The sequence below is a fragment of the Euprymna scolopes genome, chromosome 14, assembly GCF_053919585.1.
Source record: "Euprymna scolopes isolate OS-2025 chromosome 14, ASM5391958v1, whole genome shotgun sequence".
NCBI classification, from domain to species: Eukaryota; Metazoa; Mollusca; class Cephalopoda; order Sepiida; family Sepiolidae; genus Euprymna; species Euprymna scolopes.
The window spans coordinates 46,686,404-46,708,592 of record NC_136495.1 but is presented as its reverse complement, the minus strand read 5'-3'; the positions used below and the strand labels follow the sequence as shown (position 1 = coordinate 46,708,592).

The 22,189-nt window shown below is 33.5% G+C and overlaps 1 protein-coding gene across 2 annotated transcripts in view; it reads left to right on the top strand.

Annotated features, from left to right (window-relative positions):
- LOC145292971 (soluble guanylate cyclase 88E-like) overlaps positions 1–22,189 on the top strand; it is a 233,096-nt gene that overhangs the window by 88,299 nt on the left and 122,608 nt on the right. For both annotated transcript variants that reach the window (XM_080139206.1, XM_080139205.1), the window contains 3 exons: positions 7,606–8,247; positions 15,196–15,354; positions 18,552–18,703. In XM_080139206.1, the coding sequence (XP_079995332.1) occupies positions 7,606–8,247; positions 15,196–15,354; positions 18,552–18,703 (953 nt within the window). The remainder of the gene's footprint in view (positions 1–7,605; positions 8,248–15,195; positions 15,355–18,551; positions 18,704–22,189) is intronic.

Below are 22,189 nucleotides of genomic sequence, written 5' to 3'. Positions count from 1 at the left end.
AAAAATTTAATACTTTATTATTTGTTCGTTATTCAAAAAATTAATACTTATTTGTGAAACTTACCTTACAATGAGTGTTTTTTATTTGAATTTTAATTTTCTTAAAGTTTTGTAATAATTATTTATTGTTTTTTTTTCTTCGTAACAACCTCGAAAATATTGTTTTCATTTTTCGATTAATTTTTCATTGAATTATCTTCATAATAGCAGAAATATTTTTTTTTCCATTGAAAAAATTGGTCGGCGTTTGTGTGAAAAAAAAAAAAATCACAGCACTTTCATTCGGCACCTTCTAGTATTTTATGTAAACTGCCCAGAAAATTCCGACGATAGCATGGTCCTTATTCTGCATAAGTACCAAGAATGAATACACAAATATGAATCCATCAAAATATAGATTCAGATATTTATGAAATCGTCAGTAAAATTCATAATTCTTTCTGCAATCGAAACATATTTGTTTCAAAAACAAAATTCATTTGTTCATCGAGTTTTAGTCAGGAATATCCAATAGTCTTTATCAACGTTCAATCGTATGCGAAGACACTTTGTAATCGTTTCATCAGTAAGAGAAGTGTGATCCTGAATGAGCTTTACACTCACTGGACTTTAAGCCTCCCTCTTATTTTTATCGGTGCACTTATTTAAAATTCAAAGATATCTATCAAAACAATTTCAATTCCTTTGAAGTATTTTTGTGTCACTCGCATTGAAGATTGAATCGTTAACCTCCAGAAGAGTGTAACTTACAACTGAATTTTACAAAGAGTTGTGGCGTAGTGGATAAAGTACCTAGTGTGGGCGACACTAAAAATACAATTGCGAATTACTTAGGACTTCTACCCAGTCCTGGCAGGCGGAACAAGTGCATGCTACTCCTGTGGAGTAGTTCAGAATTCTGTGTAGATTCCTGGGTTCAACAGAAAGATTCTCAAGTTCAATAAGGTATACTTGTTGAAGAAGGTCAGTCGTTACATTGACCTAAACGTTATGAAAATAACACTCAAGATGAGAACAGTAGTCTGAAGAATCTAATTGAAACAAATGTATTTATTTAATTGATTCCCCACAAAGGCAAAGTTAGACACAAAGTCTTATTTCTAGTTTGAGAATATTTTCCTATTACAAAATCGTATGTTAGATAGTAAAAAACCCAGTCAAAATACAAAAACAAAGAACGCCAGGTGACAAAATATAATATAAAAAAAAAAACGCTGGTTCTTATATCGAAAATGTCATATCAACAAACGAATGCAGTATTAAAAAATTCAAATAGGAGTACTTTCTAATCACTCTCTCAAATACAACAAACTTTAAGGAACAAAAAATTGATAGCAGATAGCACATGTGTATTTTTCCTCAATTTAAAGTCTTTGGAAATTACTCTCCTTCAAAATACGTGCAAACCAGAGCCGCGTAAATAAATCGACTGGGTATTCTTTGCCTGGTTATACTTCTTTGAATGAACGGCTCAGGAAAATCCTCGTGCACGACAGGCAATAAGATGCGTCCAATCTCCTCACAACTGGAATCCAAAAGAGACCGAGTTTCGCGCTGGGACCTGTGACGTCTTTACCAAGGAGCTAGCATTGTCCTTTTATTCAAATTAAAGGGAGTTTCGTACTAATCCAAGTTCAATAAAAGATACAAAACACAGAAAATCAAATATAAGAACCAGAATAAAAATATAATAAATGTATACAGGGGGTGCACAATTATTGATACAAAAAAAAAAAAAAAGTCCAACACAGGTGCTCAAGTGAAAAAAAAAACAGTAAAAATATATTAACGGTGGAGCACAGACCTATAATACATTCCTCGGAAAAGGGCACTTTTAAAATAGGAGAAAAAGGAGCATGTGCTTGAGCATCCCTAGCACCTCCCCCTCTGCATATCCCTACCAAAAAACTGCCCAGTTTAATAAGGATTTTTCCTCATGTGACCGATAACAGAATAGATATTACATTTCGTTCCTAGCCCGAAATTAAGAGTGTTTGTGGTGTTTTTCAGTCAATTAATTTGTCAGTTTTTAATAATAATAATAATAATAATAATAATAATAATAATAATAATAATATTTCGATATTTTTCTTTTTTTATTTAAAAACTAGCCTGGGTACCTGGCGTTTCCCGAGTGTTTGGAGGTGTGTGTTGAGCAAAAAAAAAAAAAAAAGTGGTAGTAGGCAAGCAGGCAGGCTCGAACCCGTGACACGAAGGCGGAAGAGAAAGTGAAAAGAAACCTGACGTCTTAAATGAAAAAAAACCCTGACGTCTTACATGAAAAAAAAAAAAACAAAACAAACAAAAAAAAAAAACATGACGCGACTGGAAGTTCGGAGCATTGAAATTAAGTAAAGTCATTCCAACCGCTATGATGACCTGGAAAAATGACAACGCAAAAAAAAAAAAAAAAAAGAAAAAAAGAAAAAAAGATCCTCCTGTTGAGGATGAACGAATTAATGTTTTTGGCCAATTTTTCGATATTTGTCGTCCGAAGGATCTAGCTTCAAAACTATACCGATCTCGTGAAAATCCATCGCTTTTGGCGAAAATTTTAGGCATACATACATACATACATAAATACATACATACATAATACATACATACATTCATACATACATACATTCATACATACATACATACATACATACATACATACATACATACATATAAACAGACAGGTGAGATTTATATTATAGATGTTGTTACGGTTACAAGTTAATAATCAGAGTTTAATAAATGAAAAAAGTAAAAAAGAAATTAAAAAAAAAAATCAAATATTTGATAGTATGTGTGTCTGTGGGAATGCGGGAGAATAATACTGCTGCAACCATTTATTAACTATTTCATTTTTATTATAAAAACCAGTGGGGCGCATAGAACTTTTTCAGGTAGGTGTTCAAGTGAAAAAAAAAACAAAAAAAAGCAACAACAAAAAAACGGCAAAAATATATTAACGGTGAGATACAGGCCTATAGTACATTACTCTGAAAAGAGCATTTTTAAAACAGGTGTAAAAGGAGCAGGTGTGTGGGCGCCCATAGCATCCTCCCTCTCTGCACGTCCCTGCAAAAAAAAACAAAAAAAAAAAACTGCCCACTTCAATAAGAGTTTTTCCTCATGTGACCGATAACAGAATAGATATTACACTTTGTTCCTAGTCCGAAATTAAGAGTGTTTGTGGTCTTTTCCAGTCAATTAATTTATCTGTTTTTAATATAAGGATGAATTCTAAGGTTCAAATCCTACTAAGTCGGTGGACCAATAAAATGAACAAAATAATAATAATAATAATATTAGTAATAATAATAATAATAATAATAATATTAATAATAATATTAATAATAATAAGGAAACTCATGACTACTACACCCGAAGGACGATATTGACCGACTCTACACAAAAGGGAAAGACGGCGGGAGGGGACTGGCTCGCATATCTATAAGTTCTCTAACCCCACCCCTATCCTCTCATTACCACATCATTGTCCCCCCCCCCCAAAAAAAAAAGAGTGAGACCAATTAGCCAAGTAGAGTTAAGGAGGAAGGAAAGACCAAGAAACTGACCAGACATCTGCTGAATAAGTGCGAAGAAAACTGGGATCTTGGGGAGGCTTATTGCCATTCAAATTCCAGTGAAGATCAATAGCCGCTGCCAACGAGAAATCAATGGCAAGCAGCTGTTGCGATAATGCAAATTTATTTGAAAATGTTATCGAAAGAGGTGGAGATTACTGGAAATCTGGAGAGACTTGTTGTCACTTAGCTTCCAGGGAACACCACAGGCTATTTTCAAAAAGAGATCTTTGATGACCTGTGTGAAAGCTCCTTGTGAGCCAATAATAATAATATTTGGATATTCTTTTCTTTTTATTTAAAAATGTAGTTAGGGTTAGAAGTTAATAATCAGAGTTTAATAAATGAAAAAAATAAAAATAAAAAAAAAGAAAGAAAAATCAGATATTTTACAAGTGTTTGTGTCCGTGGGGAGGGAGAATGATACTGTTGCGAGTATATATATATATATATATATATATATATATATATATATATATATATATATATATATATATATATATATATATATATAAATAATGTGCGTATGCACGCGTTTGGGTTTTTTGTGTATTGATATTCATATTAAAGACCCTTTTTTTTTTTTTTTTTTTTTTTTTTTTTTTTTTTTTCTATTTAATTAAAAAGAAAATACAACTTTGTCTGCAAAAGATCTAGCTAATTTGCATATTCTTTTAAACATTCATTTTAATTAATTCCCTATTATATTTTTGTTTTCTTATGGAATGATCATCTTTAATATAATTATATTCATGTAGATTCAGATATTCTACATGATTCATACTTGCATAATATTTGCGTAAAAAGGTTAGAGTGAACACAAAACTCTTTTTATATATATTTATGTATGCGTATATTTGTTTAAAAAATTTGCCTACTAAACTCTTCTGTTAGTTTTTGGTCTACATGTTTTTGGTAGCATGAAACTTAATATATAGAGTATTCGAACCCATACGAAACTATAAAATCGGTGCAAAAGTGTGAAAATTAGAAAAATGTAATTTGCCAGGTGAAGGTCGAACGACGGCATTACGAATATGCATGCGTAACATAATAGCTATTAATTAATGTTTTAATTTTTAGCCTTGCAGTAAATATGTCTTCATAGCTCAGGAATTAACGTCAAAGGAAAAAGTAAATTGTTAGCTCAGCAGTTTTGGTTTCTATTCTTGGTTGTGGCGCACAGATCAGATTTGGGAAAATCGATGTGATCCGTTTTCGGCCAGAAATTTGGCTGTTAAGCGGTCAAAGTTCAACGATTTGACTTTTGAGATCTCTACACAAACTCCTCCGACAATTTTCGGTCTAAACACTTGAAATTTTAGATATAGGTTCCTTGGACAAGGATCTAACTTAATAACTTGATTTGAACCCAAAACAATAAGTTTTAAGGGGTCATAATAGGGGTCAAAGTTTAAAAAATTGACCACTTTTTTTTTGCTCAACATGAACCTCAAAACACCCGGGCAACGCCGGGCTTAAATGCAAGTATATCTATTATATCTATAAAAGTGAAAATGTGTATCTGTGTATCTGTCTGTCTGTGTGTGTATATTACCCTACGAAATAACTCTGTCAGTTTTAAGTCTACAGACTCGAAATTTGATATACAGGGTACTGAGATTTGGGAAAATCTACGTGATCGGTTTTCAGCCAAAAATTTGGCGATTAAGGGGTCAAAGTTCAACGATTTGACTTTTGAGAACTCTACACAAACTCCTCGGACAATTTTTGGTCTAAACACTTGAAATTTTAGATATAGGTTCCTTGAACTTAATAACTTAATTTGAGCCCCAAACAATAAATTGTAAGAGGTCATAATAGGGGTCAAAGTTAAAAAATTGACCACTTTTTTTTTTTTGCTCAACATACATCTCCAAATACCCGGGCCACTCCGGGCACCCATGCTAGTATATCTATAATTGTGAAAGTGTCTGTCTGTCTGTCTGTCTGTCTGTCTGTCTGTGTGTTTGTGTGTGTACATTTCTCTACGCAATAACTCTGTCAATTTTTAGTCTACAGACTCGAAATTTGATATATGGGGTACTAAGATTTGGGAAAATCGATGTGATCTGTTTTCAGCCAGAAATTTCGCGATTAAGGGGTCAAAGATCAACGATTTGACCTTTGAGAACTCTACCAAACTCCTCCGACAATTTTGTGTCTACGCACTTGAAATTTTAGATATAGGTTCGTTGGACATGGATCTAACTTAATAACTTGATTTGAACCCAAAACAATAAATGTTAAGGGGGTCATAATAGGGGTCAAAGTTAAAAAAATTGACCAATTATTATTTTTTTTTGCTCAAAATTCATCTCCAAATACCCGGGCAACGCCGGGAACCCATGCTAGTATATCTATAAAAGTGAACATGTCTGTGTGTCTGTCTTTCTGTCTGTGTGTCTGTGTACAATTCCCTACGCATAATAGGGGTCAAAGTTTAAAAAAATAGACCGATTCTTTTTTTTTTTTTTTTTTCTCAACATACACCTCCAAACACCCGGGCAACGTCGGGTCGAAATGATAATCTATATATCTATAAAAGTGAACGTGTGTGTGTGTGTGTGTGTGTGTGTGTGTGTGTGTGTGTGTGTGTGTACATTTCCCTACCAAATCTCAGTACCCTGTACATCAAATTATTGACAGAGTTATTTCATAGGGAAATGTTTCTCTTGTTGTGAGAGAAAGAAACACAACACAGGAGTGACCACAGCCAAGGTTGGCGGCCTCGACACAGCCCAATAAAAGAGTAATAAAAATTTAACATTCCTATGAATAGTAGACACTTACACGCTTCCACCCCTTGGAAACATTTCAAATGAACTAAAAAAAATGCTATTTTTACATCTCCAACACATTTGAAAATAATTTCTGACGAGGACGCTTCACAGAACGTCTGAAACGCGTTAAAAACGATTTCAATGATTTAAAATCATTATTACAATGATCAAAACATAATTCTCAATGAAAAACCAAGACACGGAATAATAAAATAATGTTAAAAAATACACATTGTTGGTGACTACCCCCTTATTTAAATATATATATATATATATATATATATATATATATATATATATATATATATATATATATATATATATATATATATATATAGTTAACGTGGGCTGACATATCCTCAAAAAGAAAGGCCAAACATTGTAAGAATATGATTTTTTTACAGTATCAGCAGACTTAGTAGATTGCTTTCAAGGAGATTATCTAGGGTGTCCGGTGTCAGATTGGGATACTGTCTTAGTCGATGCAAAACTCGAAATTGGCAAGGAAGGAAGTGCATCACTGAAGATCTTCCTTGAGTCGTTTTAAGACTGTATTTCATGATTATAGTAAAAAAGCCTGATGTAAACAAACTTTGATTCACTCACACTTAATGGATATGGCGTAATTTAATTTCTTTTGCAGTGTCAAAAAGTGCACGTGTTTCATTTTTTAAGCATTTTCTGAATCGTGAATATGCTGAGTATTGTATGTGAAAAATGTATCTATTTACTTGCTCCCTCATGAACGCAAAGTTAGATACAAGGTCATTTTCTTTAGTTGGACCACAAAAGTGTATGTTGAATGGGTCAGAGAAAAAAACACACCCTAGTCAAGAAGGATTTTTCCTCCTCTGACCGAGGACAGAACAGATGTTACCCTTTGTTCCTAGACCAAAATGAGTAAAAAAGGATTTCCAAATTACGGCTAATTTAAAAGAAGTGGGGTTTCAAGAATGAGGCATCCCCGAACAAACAAATATTTCTAGCATGTAGGTACTTTGCGGGTTTTACTATAACACATACTTCTATTTATAAATATTTTTCGTCATAGATAAATGTTTACAGGGAATTCGAACAGTTAAAAATAGAATCTCTTTCAATCTCAAAACCGAGGAATGTTTTAGCGTGTATTTTATGTGATTAAAATATATATAAAAAAGCCTTATGAAAATAAACTTTGATTAACTCACATTTAGTATAATGATGGCTATTGAATAATTTAATTTCTTTTTTTTTTTTTTTTGCAGTGTCAAAAAATGTATGGACTCCTTTTTTTAAGCATTGAGCATTTCGTGAATCGCGAATATGGTGGAGCCATCTGGAAGAAAATTTTGTTACATGCCAACCTGGATGAAGGGACAGCATTTACAACGCATGCCATGTACGATAACGAACTGATGGTAAAACTGGCACAAGGATGCAGTGAAGTGATCCAGGACAAATCTCCCGAGGGTTACATGTGCTACTTTGGAAAATGCTTCTTTAAGTTCTGCTCGACCTACAAGTACGATCAGATTCTTATGCTCTCTGGGCGCTACTTCCGCGACTTCCTACATGAGATCAACAACCTACACGAGACAATCCGGTTTGGCTATCCCAAAATGATGAGTCCGACGTTTATGGTGAAATCTGAAGATGTCAATGGTTGCATTCTCTGCTATATATCGCGTAGGTGCGGATTTGTCGAGTATGTTATTGGACAATTACAGGAATGTGCCAAAATGTTCAGCGTGGAATTGGATGCAAAAGTTCTATCTATAAAAGATACAGACAACGGCTGTCAGATTGAATATCGGCTCAATTTTGACAATTCGCCATTTCTTAACCAACAGATTGCGCCACTTGAAGATAGTACGTTTCCTGATATTCCTTCAACGCTTTTCTTTGAGGTAAGTTATTCTTAGTTTATCTTATGGGAGGTGATGGTGCTTTAGTGGTTAACGACATGAATTGATGACCTGGGTGTTCCAAGTTCAAATTCAATTCGTTCCATAAAAATCATTTTCTTAGGATGTAGGTAACTTTCGTGGTACCTCCCATAGGTACCAAATCTCTTTCTAGAAATAATTTTGCCTAGAAAAATATTGGAGAAGCCAATGCCAACACTAGAATCTTTAGAGTCATACGATGATGATGATGATGATGATGATGATGATGATGATGATGATGATGATTAGGAGGAGTTTACATTGTCTCACAAGGAGCATTCACACAGGTTATCAAAGATCTCATTGATTACAACCTGTGGTGTTCCCTGGAAGCTGAGTGAAAACAAATCTTCCCAGATTTCCAGTATTCTCCACTTCTGTCGATGCTATTTGCAAATAAATTTGCATTATCACAACAGCTGCTTGCCATTGTTTTTTCGTTGGCAACGGCCATTGATCTTTACTGGAATTTGAGTGGCAATAAGCCTCCCCAAGGTCCCAGTTCTCTTTGCACTTGTATAGTGGAGGTTTGGTCAGTGCTCACTCTTTGGTCTTTCCTGTCTCCTTGACTACATGGCTATTTGGTTTCAGGTACAATGGTTTTCTGGGAGAAATGGTCAAGAAGACATTAGAAGTTGTACTATCATAGGCAGTCAATGCCAAGAATGTTTCGAGTTGGATATAAAAAGCTCGATTTTTCAGAGACAGTGTGATTTTTTTTTTATATGGACGTTAGAGTAGCAAGTGTTGTCAGCAGTGTGTAGTGCTCTAGAGTTGAGTTTTGACAGCAGAACATCAAGATTTGGAGTAGCGCATTTTTGGCAGCAGTGTGTGAGATTTAACATTTTTTAACAACAAACTATTTTAGCAAAGGGAGAAGTTATGAGGAAGGGGAAGAGAATGGAACGTGGACTTAAAATCAGTCTGCCTTCAATTTCATGCGGACGAAAAACTATAGTTGAATATATACATCGGATTTATCGTTTAAATAGAGAAGTGGTCAACAACTTCAGACGAAATAACGTACTCAGTGACATACAATATGTTTTATGTTCTGCTAGATCCACAGCTGATGTACTAACTGTGATATTACAGAGGATTAGTCAACGTCTTAACAGGGGCTTTGTTTTTAGAACAATTGCTCTTGACATATCAAAGGCTTTTGATAAGGTATGGCATAAAGGTCTAATTCACAAGATCTCCAGCTATGGAATAACCGTAAATTATTAAATCCTTTCTTTCCGATAGATTTATAAGAGTAATCATCAATGGGCAAAAATCAGAAGCTCATAGTATCAACGCTGGCATCGTTCAGGGTTCCATCTTGGGTTCAACTCTTTTACTGATCTCCATCAATGATTTCCCAAATCACATTCTTAGATCATTTGTAGACATTTATGTAGATGGCACTACCATTTATGGCAACACTTCAAAGCTGATAATGACCGAGATCTGTCTGTTTCTCTCTCTTCTGACCTTAAGCATGTAGAACAATGAGGAAAAAGATGGCTGGTTAATTTTAATTCATCTAAAACCAAGCTTCTCTCTTTCCATCACCAATACTCTAACCCCCATCTGATCTTAATTGAAATGAATGGCTCCTGTCTTGGGGAAACACAATGTTTTGACAAGCTTCTGGGACTGACCTTCACTCTTGATCTGAACTGGAATGCATACACAAAATCCGTTGCCAAGATCGCCTGAAAAATGGTTGGATCATTCTACTGCTCCGGTAGATATCTCACTTCCTATGCAGTCCTTTATCTGTATAAGAGTCAAGTACATCTTAGGATAGAGTAGTGTTGCTACATCTGGGCAGGAGCTGCTCAGAGCACGTTATTCTACCTTAATAGAGTTCAAAACTGGCTTCAAAATATAGTGGGTGATGCCTTTTTCTCTTCCTTCAAGCCTCTTTCCCACAGAAGAGACGTTGTGAGTCTGTTCCTGTTCTATCGTCATTTTCATGACAAGTGCTTGTCTGAGCTTTAAAAATCTTTTTTATCTATCTGTCTTACTTCAGATGGTAGGAATACTGCTGGAGTGCTAAATGTTTGGTTTCAATACTACATATATACTTCTCTTGCTAAATTTTCACAAAAATCACTCGTCTAACTACAGTCACTATCAACAATTTCCCCTATTCTCTATTTGTTACTAAATCTAAATATAGATTCCATTAATAAAACTTTTTTCCTAGAACTGCCTATCTGTGGAACTCAGTTCTAGGAGAGAAGCTTTCAAGGCAGGATAGGATGTTCTACAGGCCTGCTTATGGTCATCTTCAAGTCCAATATAAACCAATTCTTAAATATTCAAATTATACCCAATTTCCGCCACTAACGATTACTATGCTGTCTCAGTGACTACTGGACACTCATTAACTCTTATTTTCAAGTGACCTTTCAGGCCTTGAGAAGTGGCCACCCCCTTGTAAAGAAAAAAAAAATTCATGCAGATTTGATATTTACCAATACAGAAACAATTCTCTATTAAATAATATATCGTACCTAATATGGGGTACTGATTTCAAAAGTTAAAAAAAAAACGACTTGATTCTCATCAGCTAAAATTGAAACCAAACATTTAGCACTCCAGCAGTATTCCTACCATTTGAAGTAAGGCAGATAGATAAGAAAGATTTTTAAATTAAACCACTTCAAGCTATTAGTAATTTGTGCATGCACAGAAGTAATAGAAATATTTGTCAAGTTGAAATGAACATTTTTAATTTCAACTCACCGACGTTTATGTATGCTTTATTCATCCATCCAAACAAAGATTTTACTCGTTATAAACCATCCTTGGTGTATGATTACTATTTCCTGTTAATTTCAGTGTTATGTGATCAGTAGTGTAAGAGTTTATCGGTTAAATATTTATACACAAACACATGCATACTACTGTTTTATTCATATTGATTTTATCTGATTTCATCGCTGTTGTTGAGCATGCATTTGTCCAATATCTTTCGTTAGAATATTTTCTAGAAAGACCTCAGATACTTACTGGAGAGACAACGTGAAGGTTGCCAACATCCCTAAGTGAAAGTGTTTCTGTGGAATGGATTTGATTCCCTCTTGGCATAGTCCATGTTAATCACTTAGTCACTGTCACTGCCCTGATGCGACTGGTGTAGCAAATGTGAAACTCGGACTAAACTACACTTCCTTGACCTTGTAACATTTGTTTCATCTAATGATATTGTGAGATCTACATTCATAGAATAGAAATATTTCACAAACTTCTCCAAGTGTTTTGGGATTTTAGCTTGAACAAAAGTGATACAATATATATTTTTAATAGGAAGGGGGGAGGGGAAGATTATAGACTCAGTCTCGGAAATAGCTGAAGCAGTTTTGGATCTCAAAATTACTTTATTCCGTATTCATTTTTTTAAGAAAGGGAGAGGCATATAAAGTCAGTCCCGGAAATGGCTGAAGCAGTTTACAATCTCAAAATTGCTTTATTTCATATATATTTTTTAAGAGAAGGACGTGTATGGACTCAGTCCCGGAAATGACTGAAGCAGTTTTCGGTCACAAAATTACTTTATTTCATATATATTTTTTAAGAAAGGTGGGGAATATGGAGTCAGTTCCGAAAATGGCTGAAACAGTTTTCGATCTCAAAATTACTTTACTACATATATACTTTGAAGAAAGGGGGAGGCATATGGTGCCAGTCTTGGAAATGGCTAAATCAGTTTACGATCTCAAAATGACTTTATTTCATATATATTTTTAAGAGGAGGGGGTATATGGACTCAGTCCTGAAAATGGCTGAAAATTACTTTATTACGTATAGATTTTTAAGAAAGAGGTGAATATGGAGTCAGTCTCAAAAATGGATGAATCAGTTTACGATATAAAAAATTTATTTATTTCATAGGGTGTGCGTTTGTGCCAGACATCCATAGAATGAATGGCAATAATATACAACAGGTGAAGGATGTAACTGTGTAATTTCCTGCTACTAACTATTTAATACACAAAAAATTACATGTTGCCAGACTTTGAAATTCCCTTCCTGTTCCTTGCTTCCCTGACTAGATTAACATGTAGAAGTTTAAATGTATGTGAACAGACATCTTACAACTCAACTTATGATTCCAGTTAGTAGCCCCTCACAAGTAGTAACATGCCTTGTTTTGAGTGAAAACGAGTGAAATGAACAAATAGATGCTCTACAAAATAACTCATAGATGTTTAAAGTGTCTGCTTCCTTCGCCAATGGCCAGCATTTTGCACCATTCAAAGTAAGAGGAAAAGTTTGAAATATCAATATTTTATACTAATTGATATTTGTTGTATTTCAGATATAAATATATCTATTATATGTCACCATTTAATTTAATTGGTCAAAGAACCGTTGGAATTCTTAGAGTTTTAGAGGAGTAATTTTCTTGGTTAATATGAAAGTGGTCTTAATCAGCGTTAAATCGCCACAAACCTCAAGATTCCACTTTTCATTGTTAACTGAGTATCTATTCAATTCAAATAGTGAAGAAAAATAATAACTATCTTGTATTATTTGGATTCTTTAAACTACTGTTCTCATCTTTAGTGTTATTTTTCACAATGTTTCGGTTGATGTAACCTCCAACCTTCTTCAGGTGTATCTTGTCAGACTTGAGAATCTTTCTGTCAAACTCGGGAATCTTTCTGTTGAACAAAGGGATCTGTATGGAATTTCAAATGGAACCCTTTATTTAATCCATGAGAGTATCATACTCTCGTTCCATCAGCTATGACTGGGTAGAAATTCTAAGTAATCTACAATTGCATTTGGAGTGTCAACCAAACTGAGGATTGAATCTTCAACCTCCAGAAGAATGTAACTTAGAATTGAATTTTACGAAGTACTTTATTTACAATGCTATAGTAGTCCAAATAATCCAAATAATACGAATTATTAATCCCCATTTCAAACATTTACAAACAAAAATATTATCTTGTCTAAGTCCCTCAAGACTCTCTGGCAGCACTTTGGATAATTAATGAAATTAAGAGTGTCTATTTACTCTTGTCATGTCTGTATATATATATATATATAGTAATTTATAAAATATATATGCTGATTAAGCTACACTGAATATTCTGCGTTTCATCCAACTATAGGATTCGTCAGGCTTATGCGCGAATTCTGTCGTTGCTTCTTGCTTTTATATATGTTGAGGATTTCTAGTCGGCCAATCAGCTTTCTAGTATCCACCGCGCCCCTTCCTACCAGCCAATGGGCGTGCATTTTATCAAACAAAGGATCTGTTTTAGAACTAGGTTAGTGGGTTTAGGTGGTCGTTCTCCTTTTTTTTTTTATACATATAAATATACCTATGTGCACACAACAATGCATATACATATACATACATATATATATATATATATATATATATATACATATACATACATATATGTATGTGATCGTTTATGTATATTCATGTTTATTTAATTTATTTATTTGTTTTTTTTCCTATTGTTATTGTTAGTTTTAAAGCTATTTTGTATCGCTATCCTAGAGTAAGTTTTATTTTGTGAACACAGTTGTTTGCTATTTCCCGCCTACAGTTTAATAGATTTTGAGGTTCTTTAAAGTACAGGATAGAAAATTTTTCATGGAGGCATAATTTACATGGGTCGTCTAAATAAAAAATTTTCTATCCTGTACTTTAAAGAACCTCAAAATCTATTAAACTGTAGGCGGGAAATAGCAAACAACTGTGTTCACAAAATAAAACTTACTCTAGGATAGCGATACAAAATAGCTTTAAAACTAACAATAACAATAGGAAAAAAAACAAATAAATAAATTAAATAAACATGAATATACATAAACGATCACATACATATATGTATGTATATGTATATATATATATATATATATATGTATATATGTATATGTATGTGCATTGTTGTGTGCACATAGGTATATTTATATGTATAAAAAGAAAAAAAAAAAGGAGAACGACCACCTAAACCCACTAACCTAGTTCTAAAACAGATCCTTTGTTTGATAAAATGCATGCCCATTGGCTGGTAGGAAGGGGCGCGGTGGATACTAGAAAGCTGATTGGCTGACTAGAAATCCTCAACATATATAAAAACAAGAAGCAACGACAGAATTCGCGCATAAGCCTGACGAATCCTATAGTTGGATGAAACGCAGAATATTCAGTGTAGCTTAATCGGCATATATATTTTATAAATTACTAACTAGCTCTACCGACGTATTGAGCACTTTTGAAGCAAATACAAAGTTTACGCATAAATCTATACTTTCATATATTAAATTTATGCGAATAAATGAAGTAGTTATATATATATATATATATATATATATATATATATGTATGTTCATGTGTTTATTTGGCAACTATACTGCAGACATATTATATGTGCATATACTTGGTCTAATTTATGTTTGTATTTCCTGAAATCGCGGGGAGGATGGAAAAGAAACTTGAAAATCTTTAAATGACTCTGACTACCAAAAAGCGTTGAGTGTCTCATAACATATTGACCTTGTGTCAGATGCTATATGAGTAACAGAAATTAACAAAAATTTGAATTAAGCTTTTATCTACTCTGCTTCAATTTAAAAAAAAGTGTTTATTCCAGTCTGAAAGATTAGTATTATGGAGGCATTTTTATATTTATGACCTTAAAAGTAAACTCGGCTTCATTTTATTTCCTTTGTTTATTTGTTGTAATGTGTTTTCGTTATTCATTATTCTTGATTTTATTTCTGCCCATCATCAAATCTACACAGATACTCTAAGCTTACTGGACTACAACGAGATAAGGGTTTTATAGACATAAACCGGTTTCTCTATAATGTTATTAATTACAGTGTAGAAATTACGTCTTTATTTTTCAGATAATTTTCTTTTTCCTTTTTTTTTTTTTTCTTCAGGTATTTCCAATGTCTTTATTTTTTGATAAAGATTTGAAAATTCGACAAGTCGGTAAAAACCTTCAGTTCTTATTTGGAGAAAAACCCTTAAAAGGTAAAAAGATGACCTCTATCTTCACCCTTCGAAGACCGCTTTCAGTCAAATTTACCTATGATGATGTAAGTTGCTTTTCTTTTTTACTAGTTTTTTTTTATTATTAAATCATTAGCTATATTTACTTGATGTTGCCCTGCCTATAATATCATTTTGATTTATTTTATTTTATTTGCATAAAGTTATACATAACAAGAAATAAAATCTTCGTTTGTATAGCTTTTTTTTTTTTTATTTCCGTAACTATTAGATGAATATTCAATATGAAGAATAGGAAGGTGTAAGTCACGTGTAGGCGAAAAAACATACAGTAGATGGGAAAGGTCATAAAGAGATAGAAAAAGGAATACTTATGTAAGGTCGATAACTCCTAGTATACTCTTGAAGTTAAAATATAAGTTATTTCCCTAATATTATTTGGGTTATGTTTAGAAATAAATGAATGTGGCCACTTTCCTATGAAAAATATTTCGAGCAGGAATAATTGTATTTGAATGGAACTTAAACTGAATGACACTTTTTTTCAGCAACATGGACTAACAATAAAGAAAAGGAAATGGCTAATCCGTATGAAACATTGGTATTTTAGGATGGAAGCTATTAAGGCCTAAAGTAAGAAGATACGGCTGGCTTAATTTTATTACGTTTTGAGATGAGGATTGAATATTCGTATTATTTGGATTCTTTGGACTACTGTTCTCATCTTCAGTGTTATAGTCACAATGTTTCAGTCGATGTAACTTTCGACCTCATTCAGGTGTATATTGTCGACCTTGGGAATCTTTCTGTCGCACTTGACAGATTGTGGACTTGTGGCATGGTGGATAACGTACTTCAGTTGTAAAGGCACACTCTTCAATTGCATTAAATCTTCAGTGTATGTGACACTCAAAAATACAATTGCGAATTACTTAAGACTTCTACCAAGTCATGGCTGATAGAATGAGAGCATGCTACACTCGTGGATTAAATAGAGATTTCTGTTAGAAAGTTTGTGTAGATTCACAAGATCGATAGAAAGATTTCCTAGTTTGACAAGATACTCCTAAAGAAGCTCGTAGATGGCATCAACCGAAATGTCATGAAAATAACACTCAAGATGAGACCAGTAGTCCAAATAATACAAATAGTTAACTTTATTATTTTATATATTAGATGTGTTAGATTTTATATGCGTGATGTAGAAAAAGTATATATGGATGTTTGTCCATAGGTTTTGTTATGTTGGTGTTAACATTGAAGCACAGAGTGAAGCAAGTGCTAGCGTGATTGCAAGGGTTGGAACTTCTGTCATTACTAATTAGCGGAGCGTTAGTACTGTCGACTAAGGGAAAAGTTTATTCAGCATGTGTACACAGCAGGATGATTTATGGAAGTGAAACTTGGCTATATAGAGTTGAAGACATGCATTGCATGGGAAGAAATTATATTACAAGTACCATAAAAAATTGTATTGCACTCGAACGCCTTTCCATAAACAGAGTAGGGGAACTCTCCTCTTTCTGAGGGCTTGCGGCACTATATCAACACTATTGATCGTCACTTTGGTCTTGGTAGATTTGACCTTCAATTTAAATAACATTTCATGGATGTCTAACTTAGCCTTCTATTGTTTTACGGCCAAGCACTAAATCAACATAAAGCATCTTTTTGGACAACATGTACGAAACTTCCTGAACAAAGCTTTTAAGACACAAATAAAAAGCAATGAACTTAGTACAGAACCTTGATATACAGTTACTTTAATATTAAAGCTGTAACTAAATGTGCTGCTAATTCTAATGCAACTTTGAACAATTCTGTGGGTTTTCCAACACTATGATCACTGATCATCACTTTCAGATTATAACCAGTAAGCCATCCATTGTTTCACGGGCTATTCTAACACAACTGTGAGCATTTCTGTACATTACTTGAACAACCTTCATCAACTAATTGCTTTGAACAGATAAGTAAAGATTAAAATCAAAAGCAACAAATTCAGTACAAAACCTTGACGTACTTCCACTTTAACATTAAAGCTTTAGCTAAATGCACTGTTAACTCTAACAGAATTTTTAGCATTTACTGTACATTGCTTGGAGGAATCAAGGTCTGAAAATTAATTAATGATCAGTGGTTGCAGTGTAGAAAACTACTCTGAAAGATGAAACTTCTGATGGAAAAGGAATCGGATTCAACTCAATTTTTGTGATACTTTGGATTACATGTAGCTTGTAAAAGGATAATTAATTGTGATACTTTGGATTACATGTAGCTTGTAAAAGGATAATTAACTTGAGTGCAAGCAGCATAAGACAATGCAGCATTTGTTTTTTTTGAGAACATATACAAACTTTAAGATACAAATAAAAAGCAATAGACATAGTAAATATACAGTTACGTTAAAATTAAAGCGGTAACTAAAGGTGCTGCTAATTCTAATGCAACTTTGAGCAATTCTGTGCAACACTACGATCACTGATCATCACTTTGGTCTCGATAACATTCACTCTAAGATTATGACTTTTCATAGCATTCCTCGAAGTCTTTAACTGAGTAAGTCATCCATTGTTTTACAGGCGAGTATCAAATCATCAACATGCAGCATCTCTCCTGGACCACTCATACGAAACTGCCTGCACAATGCTTCTAAAACACAAATGAAAAACAACAGATTCGGTACAAAACCTGACGTAGTTCCATTTTTAAATTAAGGCTGTAACCACTGTTAATTATAACACAAGTTTGAGCATTTTTGTACATTGCTTGAACAATCTTCATCAACCATTTGCTTTAAACAAATAAATAGTGATTAAAGCGGCATTACCTTAACAAAAATTAGTTATAGTTCTATAAATATTCACTCTCAGACTTTTACTTTGCCATAGAATTTCTACAAATCTTTAACTTAACAAGTACATCTTTTACATTGTTTATTTATTTATAAAAAGGGAAAGGTAGTTTGTTTGAAGCATTGCTGATAGGCAAATATGTAAGTGTATAAAAAGGTTACAGCAATGTAAAATACTGAGGTATTAAAGAGATGTGGTGTATGAACAAAACAGACAAATGAACGAAGGTCTTATTGATTTTATAAATCTTTGTATATCTATTTATTTTTCAAAATTAATCACATATATTAATAAGTGAATATGGACTTACTGTTTAATATAACTGAGATGGTAAATGTCTTTGATAATTTCGAGAACAATGTCTCCCTTTTTTTTAAAAAGAAAACAAACCGAAAAAATGCTACTTATTTATTTTATTTTTTCTTCAGATTTCTCATTATAATCGCGTGGTGTTTGAATTGCAATTCTGTGTTTTATCCAAAGTGCCACAAGAGAATTCGGATCCGGTTCAGATGATTCTACGAGGACAGATGGAAAAGCTTCCTTCGAATGAAATGATTGCATTCCTCTGTGTACCTCTGTAAGTGTAACATGGGGGTGGGGGCATTAAAAAGATCTCTGGAGAAAATTAAAGCATAGTTCGATGTTATATGGTTCTCTCACTTCTCATCTTCCATACTCATTTTTCTCATTTATTTCTTGTCATTTTAATATATTTTTTAAACATTTTTTTTTCACCCAAAATAAGGTATGTTGTCACTGCAATATAAAGAGTCGTTGTGTTATGGAAAGTAACTCAAGTAGTGTGTTATGTAGCATTGATTTTACATTTAAATATTTGTATATTGGTACCGTTGGAAGACGTAGAGAATAGGGAGGGAATTCTAAATGCAAGCGGTTCGAAAAAAAACCAACAACAACAAAAAACAATCAGAGTAGAAACATTGCCAGCATGTATATGAATTCTGTTGCAAGTCAAATGGGTCTGAAATGTTTTGGTGGAGGGCAAGTTTATCAGAACACACTCCCTGGAAGTACTTTTAAAACAACCACAGCGATGCAACACTGTGGCCATGTGACAGGGATTGGTACTTGCAGCAGCTATTGTTAGGTTAAATATTCCCTCCAAAAAGGAGAGTCTAATGATAAGTGCATCAATCCAGATGCAAGAACAATACTCTTGATGGGAGTAGAAAGTGGATTTTCTGCTTACTTACGGCAGACTTGTAACTCGCTTCTATTATTTTGTCCTTTAGGACTCACATTTCATGAGATGCGTTTCTAACAAAGGATGAAGAAATGCTGTTTTCTGAGTTGGAATCGATCAATCTAACAAGTTTTTGACCTTGAAGTGGTATTTTGTTTTTAGTTCATTACACCAAGTGGCCCAAATCTGGTCTGGAGCGATTTCCATAAATATACTGCATGCACAGGCGAATGTTGGATTGAATAGAACACTAACAGTTACTCCTGATTGCTCTTTCAGAAAGTTGGTTAGGATTGTTTAAAGACAACTTATACAGTGTGAGACAGAGCAACTTGCTTTTTCGTTTTGTTTTAATATATATATATATATATATATATATATATATACAGACGGCAAAAAAAAAGTCCGCACTTGTAATTTTTTTCAAAAACCGCAAATTTAAGCATAATTTAATGTAACTGTTTAAATAAACTATACCTCATTTGATTAGCCTTTTATTCTTCTATAATTTTACCTGTTCATATTTGATTTTTAATTGAAAAATTCTAGTGTTCACGTCAATTTAAAAAAATAATTAAAATTGAGGAGGCAAAAAGAAAGTCCACACAATGGAAAATTGTTATTTAAATGTAACTTTAGGACATTAATGCAACAATACATTAATACAACAGCAACTCAATGAACTGCTTAATATTTAGTAGCATAGCCCTTCTGCAATTTGACAGCCTGCAATCTTTTGGGAATTCCTGGAATTAGACTGCAGCAATACTCCGGGAAAAGGGCATCCCACTTTTCTTTAATTTTTGTCCAAATTTCTTCCAAATTTAAAATTTTATCATTGCGTAGCTGTTGCTTTATGTAACGCCATATGTTTTCAATAGGATTGAGGTCTGGAGATTGTGCAGGCCAATCCAAACACGGAATATCATGCTCTTCCAGGAACCTCTTGACATTGCCAGCTGTGTGAATGGGAGCATTATCCTGCATGAAGATGAGATTATTATCCAAATTCCGACAAAATAGGGTAGAAAATACTCAGTCAACATATTAATGTACTTGGTCGAATTAATTCGATCTTGCAAGCGAACTATAGGCACTGGACCATTGGTACTAATAATGCCCTGCACCAAAACTGAACCTTCACCACCTTGCAGCGTTGAAACTGAGTACCTAGGATTAAATTCTTCGTCTTTCTTCGGACAGATGTACTGCCTACCATCACTGCCTAGCCTATTGAACTTGCTTTCGTCGCTAAAAAGCACTTTTTACTAATATGATATGAAGAGTCATGATCTTCATTGCATCTGACAAAGTCTAGATGACGCTTTCTATTCGTTACAGAAATCATTGGCTTACATCTTGCAACATATCTTCGCAAATTAAATTGCTTTAATCTGTTCTTGACAGTAGAAAAAGAGCACTTTTTACAAAATTACACTGTTGTTGGATTTGGGGAGCAGTTTCAAATCTGTTTCTTAGGCTGCGGATCTTGATAGCATTGTCTTTCCTGTTAGAAGTAACTCTAGTACGACCAGATTTAGGGGTATCACGAACACTGCCAGTGTTTTGGTGCTTTTGCACAGTCTTTCGTACCGTTTTCTCATCACATTTCAATCTGCAGCCGATTTCTCGATTGGATAAACCAGAAAGGTGGAGATTAACGAGCTCCTGATGATCACTAAGAGAAAGTCGTGGCATATGAACTAAATGTTACGTTGTATAACCTGGAACAACAACAATTACGATTAGAGATGCTTTGTTGCCTGTTTGTGGATATTTTAAACTGATTTAGGGGCGATAATTTAAGCTGGTTTTGTTGCTGCGGACTTTCTTTTTGCCTCCTCAATTTAAAGTTATGTTTTAAATTGACGTGAACACTAGAATATTTCAATTAAATGTCAAATATGAACAGGTAAAATTATAGAGGAATAAAAGGCGAATCAAATGAGGTATAGGTTGTTTAAACAGTTGCATTAAATTTAGCTTAAATTTGCAGTTTTTGAAAAAATTACAAGTGTGAACTTTCCTTTTTGCCGCCTGTGTGTGTGTGTATATATATATATATATATATATATATATATATACACGATAAAAGAAAATAAAACTTGGGTTAAATCCACAAGAACAGATGAACAGGACGAAACACGTATATAACAGCATATAACATTATTAAAATAGATTTTTTAGAATAAAATTCACACTTACTTGTATGAAAGGCTCCAAATATTTGAAAAGACAATTCTTGTTTGAATGGAGCAATATTTATATAATGGTTTTATCCATTTATGGACGAGAAACCAATCATACCCCGGAGAATAGACTTGGCCACCTAGGCATAGTGGAACTTCCCACTCTGCTGACGAATCAACTTTCTAGTCTTCTGAATTTGTTAGTTGAACTCTACTGATCATATAGATGAGCACTATCTACTAAATTCAATAAATTGAACCTCCCAGTTTGCTTCTAAACTAACTTTCTATTTAGATTTTCTAAGTGAGCTCAACTGATCATACAGCTGAACAATATCTACAAAATTCAATAAATTGGCCTTCTCGGCCTGCTTATAAATTAACTTTTTATGATTCTATTTTATTTTTTTAGTTGAACTTCCCAGGCTGCTTATGAAACAATTTTCTATGATCTATCTCAGTTTTCTAATTGAGCTCAACTGGTCATACAGCTGAGCACTATCTACTAAATTCAATAAACTTTCCAGACTGCTTATGAATTAATATTCTAGGATTCTATCTCAATTTTCTAGTTGTGCTTAACTGATCAAACAGCTGAGTACTATCTACTAAATTCAGGAAATTAAATTTCCCAACCTGCTTAACAACGGATTTTCTAGGATTCTATCCA